Source organism: Gobius niger, assembly GCF_951799975.1.
Source record: "Gobius niger genome assembly, chromosome: 12".
In the NCBI taxonomy this organism is placed as follows: domain Eukaryota; kingdom Metazoa; phylum Chordata; class Actinopteri; order Gobiiformes; family Gobiidae; genus Gobius; species Gobius niger.
In genome coordinates this window covers 27,088,954-27,105,416 of record NC_136863.1, presented here as the reverse complement: position 1 = coordinate 27,105,416, position 16,463 = coordinate 27,088,954, and the positions used below count along the sequence as shown (strand labels likewise).

Below are 16,463 nucleotides of genomic sequence, written 5' to 3'. Positions count from 1 at the left end.
TTACTCATTGTACATAAGATACCTCTTTTTACTATTCAACTGTTTGCACATTTCCTGTCTATTTTGCACACCCTGAGTGTTTCTCTTGAGTGCCGAATGTAACAAGTGAATTTCTCCATTGTGAGATCAATAAAGGATTATCTTGTCTTATAGCAAAAAAATTATCTTATTCTTATTCTTACATCCAGCAGAAGTACGGAAGTTCTGTCTAAAGCAGAATCTTCATGACTTTCTTCTTCACTTCTCAGTCTGTGACCGAAGTGCAATGAGGCCTTGGCCTTTTAACTGGAAACAAAGAACCCACTGTATATAGTGTCATGTGACTGTCACTCGCAGTGTCTGACCTAAAGTCTAACTAAAGTCAATTCACAATTACACTGAGAAGGTTGGAAAGGCGCCCCCTTGTGTCCAATTGCGTCCAAATGCCCGGACCAAAACTGGCACCCTGAAGAGGTTGAAAAATAAGTTGTGTGAAAGCAAAAAGGCAAATGAAACTACTTAACTCAATTTTATTGCGTTTATTCAAGGAAACACTTATTACACTGTATATTTATCAATTAATTAATGCTAAAAACTACGTTTGAAAAATGTGTTCAGGGTTGAAAGCTCAATACAGGGAGGAATTGTATGGCAGATATTTTGTTTCATCAGACTTTGAATTTTAAATAAGCTTGAATTTTTCAGTTTGAATTTTTTTTACCATGAAAAAACACATTTGAATATTTTTTCCTCCGAATTTCAGTAGCTGAAAATTCAGAGTATACATTTCGATGTGTTAAAAAATTCAAAATTCACCTCTTAAATATTTGATGCATGTATTTTCAAGTCCTCAAATTCAATTTTCGTTATGTAAAATACAAAGGGAAAAGCAAATGAAAGATAATTTGTTTCATCAGACAATGATTTTTAAAAGGGGTCAATTCTTTCCGTCTGAATATGAAACTATGAAAATCTGTGTTTGAATATTTTTGGCTGTGTTTTTTATACACTGAATTTATGTAACTGCATGTTTTGCATCTGTATTTCACCACCATATTGAAAAAAATTCAGTGTATTTTTTTCGCTGCTGAAAAAAAAAAATCAGTAAAAAAAAATTCAGTGTATTTATCTTTTGCTGCTGTAAAAAAGCTGCAAAAAACAGCTGATGGACAGCCAATCAGATCGTGAGCGCAGCCAAGGAGGAAGCTGGCTGCATCCAAGCCTCAAACTAGAGTTAAAAGTACTCACTTACACCCAGAATAAAATTCTAAAACTAAATGCATCCATTGTGGAAGTGTGGGATCTGATCATTGGTGCTGGACCAGGTTGAGAGGAGCAGGCGTTTTTATAGAAACTTACGAATAAGCGTGTATTTTGACTGTTGAAGCACTTTCGCAGCCTAAAACCTATGAGGTCGCTACTCTCGGCTTGCTGCGTGGTCAGGCTTTGTCCTGACTCTGACCTGCCCCAGACCTAAAGCAGGTAGAAAGGCGCTATATAAATGTGACCATTTACCAATCACAATAGCATGTAGCTTACCTTCATAGTTTGTCTTTTAGCTGCTTTTTTCCTCTAGTATTTGCCTTGACACTTAAACATAATACAAAATACAACATTGATCTAAGATGTAGATATACAATGTTTCCTTTTGTTTGTGTACAGAAAGTCCATCGTTGGTTCTTCAACGCAGAGACAAAGATTACACCCATTCTGTTTTCCCTGGCAGAGTGTCATCATCGTCATCGTCCATGCCCCCCGTGTACATGTCTGCCAGCCGGCCGAAGCCTGGCCCCCAGTCCAGCAGGGGCCTGAAGTCCTGGTCCCTCTCAGAGTCCGAGGAGTCCAGGGAGCTGAGCGAGTCCGCCTCCGAGCCCATGCCCTCGAAGTCAAACACCAGCAGCGAGTCGTACGGAGGAGCACAGGGGTCGGCGTCTGCAGCCGCCAGGTTCTACAGCAATCACACCATGAAAACAAATGCTGTTATTTGGATGATTTCAGCTTTATAGCCTTATTTAAAGCTGCCCTAAGTGATGTCCTTTTGAATTTTTACATACATTCATACTTGGATGTATCATTATTTACCACACTTTTGACCTCAAGTGTCCTGCTTTTCAGTGTCACAGAACTGGTCCAGCACAGCAAGGGAAGGCTCGGAGACGGGGAGCACTGAGCTTAAGAGAAATGTTTTGGCCTTTTTCAAAGCCAAAGTAAATTCTAAGTAGGAGATTTTAGGCATTCCATGAAGGCAATAATTAATAATTCATTTAAAATTAGATTTATTTATTTTTAGCGATTCCCGGCCTTAATAATAATTAATTATTCATTTGACATAGAAAAAAATATAGACACAAGAATCAATGCAACACTCCATGAACTTCGCTGCACCTACTATTTTGTAAATATGTTATCTGTCATGGGCGTGGCCATGGCAATTAAAGTTCCAGTGTATTGTTTGCAAACTGCAATTGATGAATTAATGAAAAACAAAGTAGTTGATCTGCCGTGTTGTTTTTGTGGTTTAGTAGCAGTAATATGCAGTTATTGGCCGTGTCCACTGTATTTTTTGTTGGTTTTCATGAGACCCCCCTTGAAATGACCAGGACGCCCCATTGCCCCCCCTGTCCTTTTTTCAGATTTATATGCCAAACAACAGAGTGGAGAGTGCATAATGGTTGAAGTGCCTTGCCCAAGGACACAATGAAGGCAAATTAGAGCCGGCTACTTTCTGGTTACAGTCTAAATACAAATGCACAATATAAGATTTTACAGATGAAGCCGCAAAACCATTCCCAGAAAATACACATTAGTACAATATCAAACAGTGCAACACAATATGAGGGTAATAATCCACTCAATTCTTATGTTTTTGGCTCTATAAATCACCACAATCGATAAACTGCAGACTTTCAGCTTTCATTTGAGAGTATTTACATCCAAATCGGATGAACGGTGTCGGAATTACAAGCGTTTTTGTGTGAGCCTCCCACTGTTAAAGGGACCAGAAGTAATGGGACAAGTGGCCGCTCGGCTGCTCCATGGCCAGGTTGTTTTCAAGGTCAAGGTCAAGGTCAGCTTTATTTCTATAGCACATTTACAACAACCACGGCTGACAAACAGATGATAAAAACTATGAATACACATACAAACAATTTTCCCTCATTATCCCAGAGACGTCCAGAGTTCATTTCAAGCGTGATATTTGCATTTTGGATTTTGATATTGACTGCGAAAGATTTGCAACCAAATATTATAAATAATAAAGTTTGATTGATAATCGTCCCATTACTTGAAAAGTGGGAGGCTCACATAAAAACGCTTGTAATTCCTACACCGTTCATCCGAATTGGATGTAAATAGCCTCAAATTAAAGCTGAAAGTCTGCAATTTAACTACATTATTTTTTAAATTTATTATATATTTTGTTGTTTTATTTCAAATCCATTGTGGTGGTGTAGAGAAACATAAGAAATGAGTCGATGTCCCAATATTTATGGACCTGACTTTAAGCTGTGTGATATAAACATGCCAATACTTTGAACTGTGTTATTATCCGAGGCTAAAAGCACGGATAGCCTCACCTCTGAGAGAAAGGGCCCGATGTCCTCGTCGGCCTGAGGCCGGTGTCTGTAACCTGGAAGTCCCTGGTTCGTGGGGGCCGTGTCGGTGCAGCTGACCTCGGGCGGCTCACTCAGACCTCTGTACAGCAGGCCGGCGTCATAATCCTGGAAATGTCAGTATCAGGGTCAACATCACATGAAGCAGGTTCCATTTTATAATAGAAACAAGTCACAAGACACAGATTTTACACTGTGTCCTTAAGTTGACTAAAATGTTCCTTAATGTTCCTTAATTAAACATTTTCAAAATGGCAGAAACGAAATAAAGGAACAAGATAAAAAAAACACTAACAAAGCTGAAAGTTTCTTTAAAGAAAATATGAAGATATCCAAGATATCCAAGATATCCAAGATATCCAAGATATCCAAGCCAAAAGGAGAAAAGTATGTAATATGTCAAAAATAATAAATTCATAAAATAAACCTAGTTCTGTCCGTCATTCTGATTTAGCAATAATCATTTGTGCTGCGAAGGACTGATGTATGACAAAGAGTAATATACAAGTAATTTGAAGGTTTAAACAAATTAAACAAAATGCCAATAAAAGTGAGATAATTATTAAAACATTCAATCTGAAGCTGACAGAAGTCTTCAGGTGAAAAAGTGGCGACACTTGCACTCACCCGGTCGTCCTCTCCCCCGCCCTCCTCGTCGTAGTAGCAAATGTTGTCTCTTGGTGGATGTTTGAGGAGAGCGACCTCTTCTTTGTGCTGTTTTCTCCTTCTCAGAATAAACAGCAACAGCAGCACTGGAAATAAACACGAAAATGAAATTGCACTTTTTTCCAATTTCCATATTATTTAAATAAATGGACCCGAGCTTGGAGGAAAAAGAGACCGCCTGCGGAGAGTGAGGAAGAGTTTTTTTTTTATTTTATTTTTATGTCCCTCTTGCAAACGAGATGTGTCATCTCAAGGGGTTTTCCAATAATAACTTCATATTGAATTGAATATGGATGGTAATAGATGCTATCTTTCTTATCTTACAAAGCAGTGCAAAGACGGCTCCCAGGGCCAAGGCGAGGTGTGAGGGCCCGTGCTGGAGGGGGTCTGAGCGGGGCATACTGCAGGAGGTCAGGGCCCCCTCACACTGGCACACCTCCACCTCCAGGGTACTGTCCTGGTACAGCAGCCTGGCGTCGTACACCCGCAGCAGCAGCGTGGACCAGCCCAGGGCCATGCGCCGCTTGGGGCTCAGGAACACGGCGTGACCTGTCACAGAGACAACATGGAGGTGAGACATGGACACTCCTTTGACTTGCTGTTGTCATATTAAAGAACTTAAACTGGGTACGATTTTAGCCAATAAATGGAATAAAATACAGGCCTACTGTTCATTTTGGGCATTTTGATTGGTGGAAATGTCTTAAAGGAGGTATTAATAGGGTTATTACGCACTGAGCTGAACCAGATATCAGAGGCTCCACAATTCTGATCAGTGACATCTATCTCTCAAATACAGACACAGAAGAAGAACAAAAACCTCATGAGGTTCGGTTACTGCGGCAGTCAAACCTCAATTGCTTAGAGATCGATAAACCTTGCAGCCCTACAGCACGCTACATCAAAACATCATCTTTGGATCTTCACCAGTAACTATTGTTAGCATGGTGGCGACAGCTCCCAAAAGGCCCTACGTATCCAGGAAGTGCTTTCCTCATCTCTCCAGCTCTTGCTAAGCTTTTTTTTGTTTTTTACCTTTATTTAACCAGGAAAGTCCCATTGAGATTAAAAACCTCTTTTTCAAGGGAGTCCTGGACAAGAGGCAGCAAACGATACAGAATAAGCTTAATCCTTTCATCACGAAGTGAAAACACTCACTACAGCTGCGCGGACATTCCGACAATTTATGTCTCCTTATTGAAACAGTTGCACAGCAAAGGGGAGCCAGAGGAGTGGTGGAGTGGGAGGGGCTCATTGTAACCCGCACAGAGGATCAGGAATATGTTGTTTGAGCTGTTTTAGATGAATATGGCAATAGTCGCTAACCCAGTGGTTCTCAACTGGTGAGTTGGGAACCTAAAAGTGGGTCGCGGGCCATTGCCAAACATTTTGCTATTAAATATGCAACAAAAATATTTGAAGTAAAAGTTGTCATGATACATTGGAGGTCCTGAAGTTCAGAACCACAAAGTTTCAATATCGTTTTATTTTAAATGTTAAAAAACTAAAATAAGGCATAGGAAGTGTTCTTGGACATTTCGGGCACTTGGATTAGGTGTGTGAAGCCCTCTGCTGGTTGAGTGGGGTAGTGAATTATCTTGAAAGACAGATTTGCAACAAAAAGGCTATGTTATATTATCAACAAGACGCTAACAAACAAACACTCAGTAGAAAAGGCACTGTAGCCAATTCTCCACATTTACAAACCCTGACTGAGGTTTACACTGAAAACAGTCTTTACAATAATGCCCATATAATACTGCAAATGTACATGAGGTCATTCGGGAAATGTTGCCACTATATCATGTTAAAGGCTTCCTCTAAAATGTTACTTGAGTTGGAGTGGATGTTCCAGTGGAGGCGGTGCCGTCCCAGCAGCTCCACAGTGAAAGGGGCAGTGTTCCCAGGGCTGTCCAGGTCCTCGATGTCCAGCTGGACGGGGACAGGGTCAGTGTCACACAGACTGACGCTCCTCTGCAGGATCACCGGAGCGTGGTCATTCACGTCCAGTAACGTCACGATCAGGGTGCCAGTGCCGGTCGCCGGGATGGTGTCTGAAAACAACACGTTTATTACAAATATTACAAAGAATCAGGAGTCTTAAACAGTCAAATGTAATGCTTTTTAATTCCACGTTAATGCCCAAATACTACAGTTTAATGCTACAAATGTCTAAAAGAATGGGCGCATATTTAATTTCTTAAGATTTGCAAACATTTCACCAAAGAAAGGAAGACGAAATGGACGAAACGGAAAACTTTTTTGCCCAAAAATTTGGTGAATTTGTGCCAAAATTGCAACTGAATATGTTTTAGACCAGTGGTGCTCACCAAATTGTTATGGACAATGCAAAATACTGTTTTTACCCCCAAATCATTATTTCATATAGTCAGGTCCATAAACATTAGTACATCCACTCATGTGTTTTTGGCTCTACTTTTTAAATAAGTTTATGTCGGCGCTTAAAGGGACATACGGAATTTAAAAATGTTCAAATTAAGTATTTTCCTCCCCTACATGTTCCAGCCATGTCCTAATGTGTAGAATGAGCTCAGACCTGTTCACCACAACTGCCTCTAAAATCCTGCACTGTCACTCAAAAAGCTGTTACTTCGGGTCTGAAGTGCCATCATGCACAAGCTTAATATAGAAGCTGCAGTTACACGTATGACCTGAGGTGGCAGTCGTGAGAATAAAATGACCAACTTGCATCTAGCCCATTTAACTGTGTGAATAAACAGTCAAATTGTTTTTGGCTGTATGTGTAGTTTGTGCCTAAGCAACGTCTGCAGGAAAAAAAGAAACTGAAGTGTTGCGACTAATATTTGTAATCGCACTAAACCTTATATAATTAATTAATTGTAATTAATCGCCAAAAGTTTCCATACATGCCTCATTTGAAAGCTAAGAACCCACAGAGGCTGCTCTGGCACTGATTGGAGCTTCATAAATTGGTCAACATGAAATAAAAGGCAGAACTGGATAGAACAATGACACTGGTACACGTGATGATGTGCCTGATGTTAATAGAAGGCCACACTCACCGTTATCGTAGGCCAGAACCAGGACAGAATATCTGTCGTCTCGGACAAAGTGAGACTCTCTGTCCAGGTCACTCCTGACACTGACCCTCCCTGTGTCCTGGTCCAGGCTGAGCCAGCCTGCCGCGTCAGAGAGCAGCTTAAACCTAACAGAAACATATATGTCGAGTGGGGCATTAATTACTCTTACTTATAAAAACTGCTTGGACTAAATTGACTAAACTTTAAAAATGTATAAACTAAAACATTAAATGGAAGCAATTTGTGCCAATACAAGACTTAAAAATAGACTGGCCCAAAGAAAGGTTCAATTTCAACTAAAATCAGGGTGAAAACTGATCATTTGCACGTTTTTTAGGTTTGCAAAATTGTGTCCTCCTCCGTCAGACTGAAGAGCTCAGTGGTTTGTCGTGTCTCTCTTCATCACACACATTGAATATTGTTATTGTAGTGACTCATTTCAAAAGCAAAAGGAAAGGAAGGAGGCCAGATGAGCCGTCTCACCGTATCCTGGTGGCTCTGGCTGTGTCTGGGTCTATTGCTCGGAGGTAAGTGACCGAACTGCCCAGCGCGGCGTTTTCAGGAACGGTGGCGTGTATTTTAGACGGGGCAAACCTTGGCGGCTCGTTGCGGTCTTCTACTGTAACCGTGAGAGTGGCAGTGGAGGTGGAGACGGGCCGAGTGAAAGGAGCTTCATTCGTAACGACCACCAACAGGATGTAGGAGGGAGCGCTCTCAAAATCCAGCTCCTAACAATGACAGGAGACTTCATAGTACTGAATCTGAAGGAAATATCATAGACTTGTTTGTTTCCCGTCTCTCTAACTGATTTATTCCACAAATGTTTGGTGTTTTAATGAAAAAGTCACTGAAATGAGATGAAGAAACACAGTGTGCAGACCTTAGCGGTGGTGAGGACGCCCTCCCTCCTGTCGGGGCCCGTGCTGATTCTGAAGTGTCCACCGTTGTTTCCTTTCACGATCTGGTATTTGGAGTTGGCGTTTGCCGATCCCAGCTCGTCCTCATCGGTGACTCTAAATCGGAAAACTTCAACTCCTGCATCGTTCTCTGAGACTGATGTAGACGCCTGGAAAGAAGCAAAACAACAGAACTACCCATTGTCAACTCGTCTTTGAAACGAATCATTAGGCTTTCTGTGGATATTACACATCTTTTCCTAAAACACATTCATATTGGCTCCGAGGTGGAAGAAAAACTCAAATCATTTACTGTAATAAAAGTACAGAAAGAGAAGCAAAGAACTAACTGAGCAGAAATATTAGATTAAAATTCGACCTACTTTCTACGACTTGACCTGCGATTTCCAAAGGCATTGCCGAGTGAAACAAGTATTTCAATGAATGTAGAAAAAGTATTTATAAGTGGTTCCCAAAGTGGGCTCCCCTGTGAAGCCTCAGAGGTAGTGATGGGTTAATGATGCCTCAGAGTGTGTGTCACACACTTTCAAAATACCGTCACACTGTATCACACTGTGTTGGGAGGCTCATAGGCGCCATCTGGTGGTGTAAAAGCATTGCAGCAGTGAGTATGAAACTCAGCTCATTTATTCTCATTCAAAAATATGAAGCAGGATTGAGCTGCTTAACAGCTGAGAGTGAGATATTAGAAAGAGGAAAACTGCTCTGGATAATGAAAATAGAAACAAATGAATGATAATTAATGAGAAGTATCAGTGATACAACCATCTAAAAATGAAGTCACTGACCAAGATTTAATAAAGGATAGTGCCTGTGACAGTAACAGGGTTTTGTTTACCAGCGAATATCAAGTCAAACGACTAAACCATCATAGCCCATCATCTGACTCAAACTCACGACCCTCTGATTATTAACTGGACACTCTCCTCACAGAGCCACGTGAAGTGCAGGATGACGTACTTGCGTACCAGCCTGATCTATGTTTTAGCGGTGAACTTCAGTCTGGACGTGAAGAGAAAAAACTAGACGTGCTCTACACGTTTTCTATTGAACCATTTTGTTATCAGGGCAGATTGGCCTCGTGGCCAAAGTTTTGGGCGGCCCCCGGATCAGCATCCAGTGCTGAGTCAGGTGTTGCTCTCGTTCAGCTGGCGCCCCCTGCTGCTCGCTGCTGCACATGACACTACGTGATACAAAATGACACAGTGAAAGTGTTGGTCACGTGACTTACGCTCGTGATACATTTAGCCCATCACTACTCAGGCCCTGCTGGGGGGCCCTCAAAGCTTACCAACAAGGCAAGTATGACAGAGTTTGAAGGGAACTTTAAGGGAACTTTTACTTTAAAGGTGTGTTATGGAGCTTTTGTTATGGAGAGGAAAAGAACTTGATGTTGTGCATAAGGACAGTAATGATCTGGTTACTACTTTTGACTTCTACTTAAAGTTAAAGTGATATTATTGTAAAGATACGGCACTCTCACCGACGCGCTGCTGAACTGAGGGGCGTGATCGTTGCTGTCGGTGACGGTGATGACGGCAGAGCAGGCCGTGGACAGGCCTTCTCCCTTCATGTCCGCCGCCTCCACGATCAGCGCGTACTCCCAATGGGCCTGGAAGAGATTTAGACAAATAAAAGCCAAATAATTAACATGAAAATGAAATGTGGCTGTTCAGGGTTACAATATCTGTAATTACCAGGCCTGGCCACAAGAGGGAAACATCCACAAGTCACATTTCACTCACATTCATTCATTCATTCATTTAACTTATGCAGAAGACCAGTTTTAAGTCCAGTCATAATTTCAGTAACTTAGCACAATTTTGGCCATGTTTTGGTCTGACAAAATATATATATTATTTTTTGATTTACATTTTGTTAAAAAAAAAAAAAACTCAATCAAAAACAAATCAAAGCTTTTTTTCAGTAAGACAGACATTTGTTGCTCCACCCACTGTGAGTAAAACTATCAGTGACTAAAGCTTCATGTGAAAATGAGAACTATAGTTCATAGGGTTTATACAGGCAGAAGCAAGTCACATTTAATCCTTTTAGCCATTTTTATGCCCAAATACTATATTTTAATGCCACAAATGCCGAAGAAAATCTGCACATATTTCATTCCTTAATATTTGCAAACATTTCATCAGGAAAGAGAGTTTTTAGCAAACGATGTGGTCAATTTCAGCCAAAACAGCAGCTGAACATGTTTTTGAGTCAGAACATCATTTTGGGATTTTCTATGAACTTATGTTGTAAAATATGTTGAGCAATTTTCCAAGAGATTTAGATTTAATATTTGAATCCAATGTAATGCTTTTCAAAGCCCGGCGGAAACTCTTTACAATGATCTATGTGGCCTGTTTTCATGGTTCTTGATTTGGAAATAGTATTTGATGTTTTGACAGTGGGAATAGTGGGAGGCTCACATAAAAACGTTTGTAATTCCTTTACCGTTCATTCCATTTGGATGTAAATAGCCTCAAATTGAAGCTGAAAGTCTACAACATATTTTCTTTTGGGCCAAAAACATAAGAAATGAGTCGACGTAAACATATTTATGGAGAATACCATAATATTTTTCACTCTGACTTAAACTTTGGCTTCTTTAGCACATGATTTAAATCAGAAGAAAAAACAGTCTGTGGATAAAGAGATAAGGTGAAGGCAGAAGTGTTTTGAACTGAACCCTTTGTTGTGTCCTGTATGTTGAAACTGTCCTGACGTGATCACCACCTGGGGCCCTTTGACCTCATCCTTATCAGTCTCCCTGTGGTCTCAGCTGACCTCCTGTTACTATCCCCTTCAATCTTTTGTTACTGCCTTCACACGAGCGTCTGCACCCCCCTGTGGGGATGATTCCATCCAAATGTAAATGAATCTCCATCTCTAGGGGAGACTTCAGGGGGGCACCTCAGCTTAGTGTGGTCAGAGGCTCAGTTAGTTTAAAAAGCAAAAATACCTTTTGCATTACGAACAAAAGATCCTGTTATGAAAGATGGTTAAGAACAATACAGTGCATTTGTTGGGGCTGCCGTCTCCAATACACAACACAAGCCGAGGGAAGGTTTGGGAACCACTGCTCTGTTGTATGAAAGCTTTCTTTTCTTTCCTATCAGTATACATTTAAAAAAAAATGCTCTTGTGTTTTCTCAAAATGTCAGTCTTTATCTTGCAAAGGTAGTCAGGGAGAGGGCCGATCTGCAATGACACTGTTGTCAGGACGGTCCCGGGTTAAACTCCGCTTAGGGCCATGCCACTGCTATGTGCAATTGTCCAGCTTGCACTTCCTATTTAGCACCTATCTTGATGAATGACCCACATGTGTTTAAATTAGTTAATATCTGGTTTACACACAGATTCTATATTTAATGCGATTGTCTTATTATGTTGTGTGAGAAAAGTCATGGAAGGTCCAGTGTGTTTGGAAGGCTGGAGTGGACAACAGTTGGTGAATGTAAATGAAAAGCATGGGGATGTTCATGGTTAACCGATTAACCAGTGAACTGTTACTAATGAAGTACCTGGTCTCAGCTCTCCTGTGTGCATTTGTGATGTATTCTTTATCCACAAGTGCTTCATTCTTTCAAGTCTACTTTTCCACAGAATGTTGTTATAGCCTTTTCAAAAAATATATGAAGTTTGCCGACTACTGACTGACTTACAATTCTCTTACATCAGAGCTCACTCAGCTGCCCAAAGGTACAGGCAGATGCTTTCTGACATAGCAGTGAATAGGCTGGAACGACGGGCGCGTGTTCAACTTAGCATACAGTGCAATGGCAACAGCGGAGGGATACATGTTTAGTGATGAGGCGACTGGATAGATGTCCCACACATAAACAAAGGGCTGTTGGAGAAACAAGACAGAGAGCATGGGTCATCGAGGCTCTGTCGGGTCCTGGGAATGAAGTCAGTGAGAACGAGGAGAAAGGCTGTCTTTAGTAGATCTGCTCATAAACATAGAGCTAACGAAGTCACAGTGACATAAACTCTCATGTGATCACTTTATGTCCCGTGTCAGATGCGCACATGAACTCATGAGAGAAAGGTGACTATAGGTGGTGTTTGGAGACCTACAGGGTGCACGTACAGGGTGCACGTACAGGGTGCACGCCCACATCAGCTGGACTTTTGTAAACATGAGCCTTGTATTGTGTTGACAGACGCACCTCTCTGTCCAGCCCTCCTCCCGTCACACTGACGACTCCACTCCATGGGTTTATTGCAAACATGTCTTTACTGGGGACTTCTGGTGTTTGGGACAAAATCCGATACTTGATGATGGCGTTGTCAGTGTCAGGGTCATCTCGGTCTGTGGCAGTTATCCGCATGACAGGGTCACCTTTGGGGAAAACACAAAAAGACAACATGAAGATGAGAAACACTGTCAAAAACAAATCTTGCAATACTTTCTCAATAATGAAAAGCGACACAGTACATCATAGAGAAGGGTTGTCCGAGCTGTCATCAGTACTGGGTTGTTTACAGCAGCATCACAAAGGATTTGTCACACACTTGTAATTTCAGTGTTTAAACGTCCACAAATCTAAACAGCCCAGTGTAGATGACGCCTCCAACAATTATTTTCTACAGTGACACAAATAACTACAAGTCTTGTTGCTGTGGCTCCTGGGTCAGGTTGGTTATACATGTGAATATTAGTTTCTGCTTTTTGTTCATGATGCTTATTGCTTGATTATATAATGACCCAAAGAGGCTGAGGGTGAGGATGAGGCCAGGGCAGTTGGTGGAATATACAGTATGAGAATATAATACGTCACAACGTGCATGTAATAATATAATCATACACTTTATTTGTATAGCACTTTACTAAACAACTGTTACAAAGTGCTTTACAGAAAGACATCAAAAATACAAAATTAATAAAATTACATTACATCAAGTATTAATAAACTACACCAGCACACCGAATGCCTTACAATATAAAAATGTCTTAAGCAATGATTAAAATGAATTCAAGTTATTAGCCGGATAGAAAGCGGGTGCGAGTACCATTTGTGTCCTGGGCACAGCCAGCAGTGCAGCCTCATAGACCTCAGAGCGGGCAGGAGTATATGTCTGTACAGGATCACACAGATGACCTGGCTCCAGACCATTCAATTCAATGGGATTCTGAACTAACCAGTTGAACAGCGGCAGAGACGAGCCGCGCGCGTCACGTGACAGCAGCAGCGTTTCCTCACCCGCCTTAGCGCTCTCGCTGATCGTCCCGTAGAAGGAGCTCTGGGTGAACTCTGGCCGGTTGTCGTTCTGGTCGATGACGTGGATGGTCAGCTCCATGGGCTCCTCGGCCTTGTTGCCACGGTGAGCATAGATGGCATCAACCCACAGCTAAAATTAAGCACATACAGGAAATAAACACATCTGAGAGTTTATATATTTACACATATTCCAGCTACACTGGCAAAGCGTCTTCATACTAAGAGTTAACTTCCAATTTCTTCTTTGAGAGAGTATTCACTTTATTCTGAAAGTTGCCTGGAAGTGGGCGCCATGAACATTTTCCCTCCTTCTCCGTTTAAATGAACGGGCTTCGTGCTCTCCCGCCTGGGTGCCCAAAGATTTGAGTGGGTGCTCCAGCCCCGCAGCACCCACGGGATCGGCGCCTATGGCACTGGTAGTTTTGCGAGAGTTCTTGGTAATGGGATTAAAGTTTAAACTCAGGGAGAGACCTACAGACTCTATTACAGAGAAATATAAAGAAATAAAGAAATCTTCAAAAACATAATTGATAAATGTTGAAAATTATCATTACTTGTAAGTGATTAGATTCACACTATTCTAACGGCTGAAAGTCTTTTCTACCGACCAACATCACGCAAACATGTTTCTGAATATTGTCTCCACTTTTGGGCTCCTTCATGAGGACGTCACTGGATCTTAGTTTATCCGGCTTATACTACTGGCTAATAATGATCCTGGAGTCAGACTCAGCTCCTTTTCAGGTTAAAGCGGTCTGTGTCGTCTGAGGAATGTTTGTAGAGAGAACTAGTGCTCCTTTGTTTTAGTGGCTAAAATCCTTGGGGGGGGGGGGGGCGCTGGTATGCATTGAGTAAAAACATCACCTTGTTCAAATAATTGCCTGAATCATTTTCATTGTTTCATTCTTCTCTCCAAACACTGTTGCATCTTTAGATATCAGAGGTTTGTTGTAACCCAAAATAAACAGTTAATGTTAAGTTAATGTTTAACTGTAAGCTGTGTAGCATCTTGTGATTATGACCTAGGCCATTATTTTATCAAAGAACCTGAATGTATCCGGTGAAGCACACCCTGGACAGTTTTAGAAGCCAAGATTATTTTTGTCTCCTTTTGATACTAAATTGTGTCATAAATCTATCATTTGGTTTGCAAATGTGTAAATGGAACTTGGTTTGTTTTTCCAACTCCTGTATTGCCAAAAGTGCAGTTCAGTATGACCATAGTCCAGAGATGTCCAGACATTTTACATTTTTGCCAAATTGGAACGTAGAATACAAAGCAGACTGAATGCTTGAATGGGTCAGTGTGGGTCAATCCGCCCACAGAAATGAGTGTGAGGCCCATGGTTTGTCTCAGACTCACAGTGTAGGTGTGTGTCTTCTCTCGGTCCAGCGGCTGGGTGACCTGTAGTACTCCTGTCCTGCGATCCACAGTGAACAGCCCCAGTGGAGGCTCATCTGCCCCCGGGCCGGTCAGACGGTAGTTGATCTCCACGTCCACTCCCTTACTGGTCTGAATCTGACACACAACGGAAACAGTTACTATGATGAGCTCATGTAACCGGACAGAAGCTTGCTTTTGATGTCATTCACCAGGATATGAAGGAAACATGAAAACCTCTTCTCACCTTGACCATGTATTTAGGAAATGGACCTCTGTCATTTTCAGGGAAGAACATGGGAGGAATCACCCACTCCCTTTTCACTCGTTTCACATGTGGGAAGTTGTTCTCCGGTTTTGTATTAAACATAACCTGATAAAAACATGTATAAAATCATTCTTGGGGTCTTACACTGCACATAAACGTGTACGTGACCAGAAACGTACAGTGTGACTGCTGTTGTGTAAGGCTGGGGCCTGGATCTGTGTCTCAGGTTGAGCCGCGAGCAACTGCAAGAACAATGTGACAATAGATCACCCATCTTTACACCATGAAATACCACTGTGAAGTCAAAAACTAATGATAATAATGCATTAGTCTCATATAGCTCTTTTCTAGTACATTATTCCTTCACTCCATACTTGTGATGGTAAATGTAGCCACAGCTGCCCTGTTTAACAAATATAAAGGAGTAGGTCTGTGGAAAATCACATTTATTGCCCATGAAACAGAAAAGTACAGCCTCTGTATAAACCTGTGTGGAACAATGGTTTAAAGCAAGACTCTGCAGGGGAAAAGGGGGGGAAATAACATTCATTAGTATTCATATTAATACGATTATTATTTGAATATTTTACCATAGATTACTGAAATAAATATGAAAATAATATTTTGGTTTCAATATTTTTTTTAAACTAGACAACTGCCTGCATTTTTGGCAACAAAATGAAAATAATGGATAGAGCCAGGCTTAAATGTATGTTTTATTTTGTGACATACTAGATACAACATTTGCACTAAGAGGATGATCTGGTTTCAGAATAAGCTAGTTATTAATAATAAAAAAGAATGATGTGCCTTAAAAAAATGTAATAATAATAATAATAATAATGCATCGGTTTTATATAGCGCTTTTCTGGACAATCAAAGACGCTTCACATTGCATTATTCGTACTATTGTAGCCACAGCTGCCTTGGGACTGACAGAAGCGAGGCAACCAGTCTGCGCCATCGGCCCCTCCAACCTCCACCACTCACTCACTACATTCACTAGGCTTCCTGGTGTTTCCCAAACGGTCTCCCATCCAAGTACTGACCAGGCCCGTCCCTGCTGAGCTGCTACGGTCTGACGGGATCATGGCTGATCAATCAGGCAGAGTCAGAGAGTGAAAAGTCCCTCTGAAAATAACTTTGAAATAAAGTCCAAGACTGGAACATGGGGTTCATGCAGGAGCTACTGAAGCTGAGATGTTTTCACAACAATGTGAGAAAAATGCATTTAGAGAAAATGGCCCTTGAAGTTACAATTCTCCACATAAATCTACAAAGACATGTTGAATCCGAGCCCTTATTTTTTGTGAAGATTGGGATTTATTTGTGAAAGTTAAGCAAACTGGCA

The 16,463-nt window shown here is 41.2% G+C and overlaps 1 protein-coding gene across 1 annotated transcript; it reads right to left on the bottom strand.

Moving 5' to 3' along the window:
* Window positions 1-1,657: 1,657 nt before the first annotated feature.
* On the bottom strand, window positions 1,658-16,203 carry LOC306971341 (B-cadherin; the record flags this gene model as incomplete). Its single annotated transcript, XM_079567581.1, has 15 exons — window positions 1,658-1,927; window positions 3,558-3,701; window positions 4,221-4,345; window positions 4,584-4,808; window positions 6,092-6,313; window positions 7,304-7,446; window positions 7,805-8,049; window positions 8,202-8,387; window positions 9,722-9,850; window positions 12,411-12,583; window positions 13,446-13,593; window positions 14,827-14,982; window positions 15,092-15,217; window positions 15,292-15,354; window positions 16,162-16,203. The coding sequence occupies 15 exons, from the start codon at window positions 16,201-16,203 to the stop codon at window positions 1,679-1,681; spliced, it is 2,376 nt and encodes a 791-aa protein (XP_079423707.1). The 3' UTR covers window positions 1,658-1,678.
* Window positions 16,204-16,463: the final 260 nt, after the last annotated feature.